Source organism: Perognathus longimembris, chromosome 19, assembly GCF_023159225.1.
Source record: "Perognathus longimembris pacificus isolate PPM17 chromosome 19, ASM2315922v1, whole genome shotgun sequence".
NCBI classification, from domain to species: domain Eukaryota; kingdom Metazoa; phylum Chordata; class Mammalia; order Rodentia; family Heteromyidae; genus Perognathus; species Perognathus longimembris.
In genome coordinates this window covers 32581625-32588528 of record NC_063179.1, presented here as the reverse complement: position 1 = coordinate 32588528, position 6904 = coordinate 32581625, and the positions used below count along the sequence as shown (strand labels likewise).

The following is a 6904-nucleotide window of genomic DNA, read 5'->3' as shown; positions in this document are numbered from 1 at the left end:
GCTAGGGGCAGAGGAGTCTTGTGGCTGAGTCCGCCTCTCACCTGGCTGGGCCGAGGCTGCCCCCACTCTGAACCACTCCGCGCGCCTAGCTCCCGCCAAGTCCCGGGCTCCGGTTGCCCAGGCAACGCAGGACGCACGCTTGGCGCACAGTGATTGGCAGGTGCGCGGCTGTGCGCCCTGGTGGCCGGCCCCAACCCGCCGCCAGCCGCAGTGGAGAGGCGTTCCTGGTCCGAGAAAGCGCGGCTCTGGTGCCGCTCCAAGCCCAACCACTGAGAAGTCGCGGGTGTGGCAGAGGGAAGGGGCGGGCCCAGTACTTAGGGGCGAGCCAGCCGCCGCGCCGCGCGTCTCTTTCGCGCGCCCGTTGCCGCCCGCGCGTTGGGGACAGCGGAGGGGCCACCTGGCTGCATCATGGTGACCCCCACCCCAGCCAGCCCCTCGAGCCCCGCGACCAGGGTTGGGAGTCGGGTCAACAATGAGAACCTCCGCGCCCCAGTGAAGAAGAGCCGGCGCCCGCGCCTCCGGAAGAAGGAACCGCTGCAGCCCCTGCTCCCGCGCCCGCTCCCCGGAGACTCTGGCGTTGGCGACCTGTCAGAGTCCCCGAGCTCCGGCTCGGACGGGGCCGACAGCCCTGGGGCGTCGGCGGCTCGGGGCTGCAGCACTCTCCCCGGCCTGGCCCAGCCGTGGACGCCGCTCGATCTCCAGACCTTCCGCGACTATGGCCCTAGCTGCTACGCCTTCCGCAGGGCGCAGGAGAGCCGCTTCCACCCGCGGGCGGCGCTGGCGCGGCAGCCACAAGTGAGGCCTCCGCCGCTCCGCCCGTCCCGGCTCCCTCGGGTCCTGCCGGCTGCCCTCCGAGCCTTCTAGGCCGGTGCAGCCCACTTCCCGCCCCCTAGATGGATCGCAATAGCTTCCCAGAACTGGGGAGTCCGGGCGTCGATTTTCAGATGGAGAAAAGTGGGGAGGACTCGGCTCACCGTCTTCCCTGAGCCGCCAGGCTAATAGTGGGGTAGCGTGGAGTGCAGACGGGTTTCTAGGTTCGAGTTGGGACTCCTGTTTTATAACCTACGCGACGCCCCCCCCCCACCCCTTTTAATCTACAAAACGGACTGCTCCCCTAACCCTGACCTTCCACTGGCTTGCTGGGATTGCACGAGGTGACATTGTGACCCGCTGGGCTGGCCCAGCGCGCGTCCATCTATGAGCCAGGAGATTTTGCGCTTTGCGCATGTGCCCAGTTCGTGCATTCCCCCCGCCCCCCCCCCCCCCCGCTTTCAGTCTACCTCGGGGAAAGCCCCCGGGGTCCCTCGACCCTTCCTTTCTAGCCTCATCTCCCCATCCTCCTAGCCCTAGGCTCAGCCGGCTGCCCCTCTCGTCCTGCAGGTGACGGCCGAGGCCCGCTGTCAACTGCTCAGCTGGCTCATCCCCGTGCACCGCCAGTTTGGCCTCTCCTTCGAGTCGCTGTGCCTTGCGGTGAACACGCTGGATCGCTTCCTCACCACCACGCCGGTGGCTGCAGATTGCTTCCAGCTGCTCGGGGTCACCTCTCTGCTCATCGCTTGCAAGCAGGTACTTCCTTCCAGGAGGCCTCGGGGGAGGGGTGCAGCCAGACGATCCGCTTTCTGGACACCCGGCTTTCCAGCGCGCGACTCGGCGTTGGGTTCCTTCAATTCTTTTCAGCGGGCGCTTGCAAATCTACACTTGCCTGACCTCAATTTTCCTGCCAGCTAATCCTTCTCAGCTTCTAAAGTCACACTCTGTAGTCAATCCCAAAAGCTTTGTGGCGCCGAAAGAAGAAGGAAAAAAATCTCAAAACTTTGCCCAGTCGCTGGGTGCCAGGGGCTCACACCTGTAATCCTAGCTACCCAGGAAGCTGATACTTGAGAACTGAGGTTCGCAGCCATCGCACACAGAAACGTCTGTGCGACTCTTACTTCCAATAAACTACCCCCAAAGAACTGAAAGTGGAGCTGTGGCTCAGGTTGTAGAGTCCTGTCCTTGAGCACAAAAGCTCTGGGCCAGCGCCTAGACCCTGAATTCACACCCCCCCCCATTTCCCCACCCACCCACCTTCTCAGCGGGACCATGGGGTGAGAGGCGGTGGGGGGAAGTGTGTGGTGACCCAAGTGGAAGGCTAAACCCAGCAATTCCTCTGGAAGGGATCCCGATTCTCTGTTTTCAGATAGGGTTGGGCCCCGGCCCTGGAAGCTGCAAGGGGCGGTTGGGGACTGAGCCCAGCCTGTGTTGCAGGTGGAGGTGCACCCACCCAGGGTGAAACAGCTCCTGGCCCTGTGCTGCGGCGCCTTCTCCCGGCAGCAGCTCTGCAACCTCGAGTGCATCGTGCTGCACAAGCTGCATTTCAGCGTGAGCGCCCCCACCATCAGCTTCTTCCTGGAACATTTCACTCACGCGCGCGTGGACGCCGGCCAGGCAGAGGTCTGCGAAGCCCTAGAAGCACAATCGCTGGCGCGGGCGGTGGCCGAGCTGAGCCTGGCTGACTATGCCTTTACCAACTACACCCCCTCCCTGCTGGCCATCTGCTGCTTGGCGCTGGCGGACCGCATGCTGCGGCTCCCGCGCCCTGTGGACCTGCGCCTGGGCGAGCACCCCGAGGAAGCGCTGCGGGACTGCCTGGGCAAGCTGCGGCTGCTGGTGGCCATAAACGGCCCTTCCCTCCCTCACATGCTGCCCCTCCAGATCTTCCAGAAATGCAGCCTGTCTCCGAGCTTGAAGTAGAGCACACCCTCAGGTTCCGTCTGTTCCAGCCTGGATGCCAGACCTCCCTCGCTGCCTCCCAGGAGCGCGGGGATGACCAGAACGGGCAGGCGCAGGATTTGGGGGTGCCGCCACCCTGCTGTGTGTGAATAGTGTACAATAGCAGCCCCTAGTTGTTTATTTATTCAACCTGGAGCGTGCAAAGGAGCTGTCTTTCCCTAGTATACAGGTTATCTGTCATGGTTTGTTTGAATGCTGCTATATTTACCATCTGTCCTGAAAGGGGCGGGGGGAGGGGTATTTGGCAATCTGTGGATCCTCCTTAATCACAGCTTCCCTCTGCAGTTAGCTTCTCCACGGGAAGGATTTAGCCTTGGTCTAATGAGAGCAGTCAAGCCCACTGATCTGCTTGGTCCCATCCGACACGCTCAGGTGCCTGAGGAGTGCGGTGAGCTGTGTGGCACAGTAGAACAGTCTGTGCTGTCCAAAAGGCAAGAGCTGCACTCACTACCGCAGGTGATATGGAGGCAGAAAGCTGTGGGGACCAGGTAGGCACATCACAACAGCAGAGGGTGAAGCGACACATTCCACTCAGAGAATCCCACGTGGCTAAGAAAGGCTCTGAAGGCCAAGGGCTGTCACAAGGTGAGCCCCTCTCTGCTGCAATCACATGGATTCTCCGTTGTTGTTCACACTTACCTGTGAGCCCAGAGTAACAATGGCATGATGGTAATAAAGACTGTTAAGTGCTTACTATGGACTGCATACTGTCTTCAGCATTGGTTATTTCAAGCCTCTAAATTCTGTGAAGCAATTTTTCATAGGATGTCATGGGGCAGAGTATGATGACAGGTGATCCTATTCCAGAATCCTACTCATCTCCACACTGCTAAGCAGCTCCCATTTATATTTTTCTGGACATTCTCAAAAACTTCCCAAAGTAGTTGCCTCAAAAGTTCTTTACTGAGAGTTCTCTACTGGGGCACCATCCTAGTAGTCATGTCACAGCCGAGAAACTAGATTGGGAAGTGGCCTGGCTTGCTGGAATGTCTGTGGTTTTATGGTGGTCACATCTTCATTCTCATTGCCATAAATGTGCAATAGGCTTTGAACCTCAGCTCCACCACCTGCAACTCTGCTATTGATACCAGCATGGTTGCAAAGTTTGAGATTAAGCTTAACTATCCTAAAATAGTATAAAATAGTGATTAAATATATAAGTGTATCCCAAGTCTCATCTGTAACATTTATTGTGCAGGTCTGAGACAAGGCTCTATGGGGAGGGTTCATATAAACCTGTACCCCAGCACAGAGCCTGGCGCCTAGCAAGCCCTCAAGAAGTGAGAGCCTTCACAGTGAGGGAGAAGGCTTATGTGGAGAAAAAAAAATTCAGAACAATGAAACCGAGATGAAACAAATAGGGGAAAGTGTTAGTAACTGAGGGCAGGTATGTGGTCCATTGTACTGTTCCCCAACATTTCTGTATGCTTTGAAAAGCCTTAGAACAGTTTTGAGGAAAAAATTCCAGTCACTTGCCACTGCATTTTAGAGTAAGTCAAAACATAGGACAAAAACAAACTCAAAGCAAATTTCAAGAAGCGTCTTTGTACTTCTCTACATACAATCTCCAAGTGATTTCCAGTGCCTGAGCTGCCTTACTCTGTGTTCTTCCAGCTGGAGGTGGAACTACAAAAGCTGCTTTCAACACAGGTGATGTGGGGCCTGCCTAGGATAGAGAGCTGAAGGATTGTGGTTTCAGAGCAGTGAGAAGTTCCCATCTCTCAATAAGTGGCATCATGGCAAATGCCATGGGAGGCTGGAGGCAGGAGGAGCTTGGTCTGAGGTTAGATCTGGGCAAAACCAGGACACTCCCTCTGGAAAATAACTAACAGGTTTGTGAGCATAGCTCAAGTGGTTGAGCACCTGTCTAGCAAGCATGAGCCCTTCAGTTCAAACAGCTATACCACCAAAAATATCAACCAAAAAAAAAAGGGGGGGGCTGGGGATATAGCCTAGTGGCAAGAGTGCCTGCCTCGGATACACGAGGCCCTAGGTTCGATTCCCCAGCACCACATATACAGAAAACGGCCAGAAGCAGCGCTGTGGCTCAAGTGGCAGAGTGCTAGCCTTGAGCGGGAAGAAGCCAGGGACAGTGCTCAGGCCCTGAGTCCAAGGCCCAGGACTGGCCAAAGGAAAAAAAAAAAAAACCTTACCTATTTTTCCCATACTAAGCAGCAGTCACTTTACATAACTAACCCCTCTCTTGTTCATGACACTTTGAGATAGGTGGTGGTGTTTTTCTGAAGACCTAGAACAGAGATGTGGTTGAGTCTAATCCCCATCCTTGTGCACTCTGACTCCAAACCAGGGCTCCTCCCCACTAGCAATACTACATCAACGCCAGCTAGCCAACCTGGGAACTCAGCTCTTGTGTCAGAGGGTCTCCTCAACTCTTCCAGCCCACCACTGCTTATTCTCTACCACTGCTAGTGATACCTTGTTTCTTCATTCAGAAAATGGGTGCAAATGAACATTATGATACTGAAGAAATAGCCTGGCCAGGCCCTAGTATATCATATCTATAGTCCTAGCTACTTGGGAGGCTGAGATGTGAGGATGGTGAATCGAAGCAGCCGGGCTGGCTTGTCTCCAATAAACAACTCAGAAAAAGCCAGAAGTGCTGCTATGGCTCAAGTGGTAGAGCAACAGCCGTGAGCAAAAGAAGTCTGGGGACAGCACGCAGGCCCTGAGTTCAAGCCTCAGGACTGGCAAAAAACAAAAACAAGAAACAAAAAACAAACAAAAACAAAGTCTGGACACAGGGCCTTGGCCTTGCTAGGCAAGCACTGTACCACCTGAGGGCCCCCCTTCAGTTTTTGTTATTTTTTGAGTCCAGTCCAGCTTTGTACTTTGACTGACATGGACTATGATCCTCCTATATCTGCTTCAGGTATAAAAGTGGGAAGAAGAGGCACCCCAGACCATGATTGTTCAGTTATAACCTCATCATCTTCTCCACCCACACCTAAACAGGGATCACCTGACCTTAGCCTTCCAAGTAGCTAGGATTACAGGAAGGAGTCACTGTGCCTGGAAGTGGAGTTTAAAGTTAGGGCCTTGCACTTAGTAGACAGGAGCTCTACTGCTTGAACCATGCCTCTAGTCTGATCAGGACACTTTAACAGAGGATCTTTGGCTTCTAGTATTAAGTATAAGGCAAAACCAAGGTATGCACCAGGAAGATACATAGAGTGCAATTTCAGGGGATGGAGTTAAATGGATGCATCTGAGTGGTCCTGAGGAAAGTCGTCTCACGGGATGATGCCCTTCCTGGGAGAGGGTTCCTGCTACAGAAGGGGAGCCGAGACTGGCACAGCTGTAGAACACTGTATGAACAGTGGGACGCGCAGCTGGGAGCTCGAGGAAGGCAGGGGTGGGTTTTCAGGAGATCTAGGACTATCTCTTGTAAGGTGAAGTTCAGAAGCTAGAAGGGGATGTGCAGCTGTCACCTCTTGTCTTGCCAGGCTGAGGTGTGGAGCGGAGCTCTTGCTCAAGAGGCCAAGTGGAAGTCTCATGAAGACCCAGAATGCTACCCAGATTATGGGGAAGAGGTTTCTGTCATCCGGAACCTGTTCCAGGCCGTCCCTGCGGGATTCCACATCCCTTCTAAATCCTGCAGGGAAGTGCCACTCCACGTGGACTGTGCCTGGTGGCTGGGGTGTTCCTTGTCTCCCCGCGATGTCTCTAAATCGGAAGGCGTTACACAGGACCAGGGATCTGTGGGGCTCGCTCGCCCCCACCCCCACCCCCGGCATCCCGTCCTTCCTTTTCTTTCGCCTGGCACAGTCCGGGAGGCGGCGGCGCCAACGCTCCCCGAAAGGGCGCTCGCGGGCCGGGGCCGCGCGCTCGCAGCTCCCGGGGGAAGCCGGGTTGCCAGGTTGGGTTCACGCCTCCGCCCGCTCACAGATTGCCCGGGGCGGAAGGCGCCACCTCTGGCGCCCGGGCGCAAGCCGCCCCTCCCGCGCGGCGGTCCTCCCTCTCCTCTCCGCCCTCCCCGTGCTCCTTCCCGGCCCCGCGCCTCCCTCCACCACGGCCGACTTGGGAGCCAGCCGGCGCCGGGGGCGCACGGTGCGGGTAGCTCGCGCTCCGCGCCCGGGCCAGCAGGGCCGCGCCGAGCGCGCTGGGAGGCGGG

At 56.6% G+C, this 6904-nt stretch overlaps 1 protein-coding gene across 1 annotated transcript; it reads left to right on the top strand.

Annotated features, from left to right (window-relative positions):
• The first annotated feature begins 408 nt into the window (after positions 1–408).
• On the top strand, positions 409–2733 carry Ccno (cyclin O). Its single transcript, XM_048368456.1, has 3 exons — positions 409–795; positions 1381–1566; positions 2248–2733. The coding sequence occupies exons 1-3, from the start codon at positions 409–411 to the stop codon at positions 2731–2733; spliced, it is 1059 nt and encodes a 352-aa protein (XP_048224413.1).
• Positions 2734–6904: the final 4171 nt, after the last annotated feature.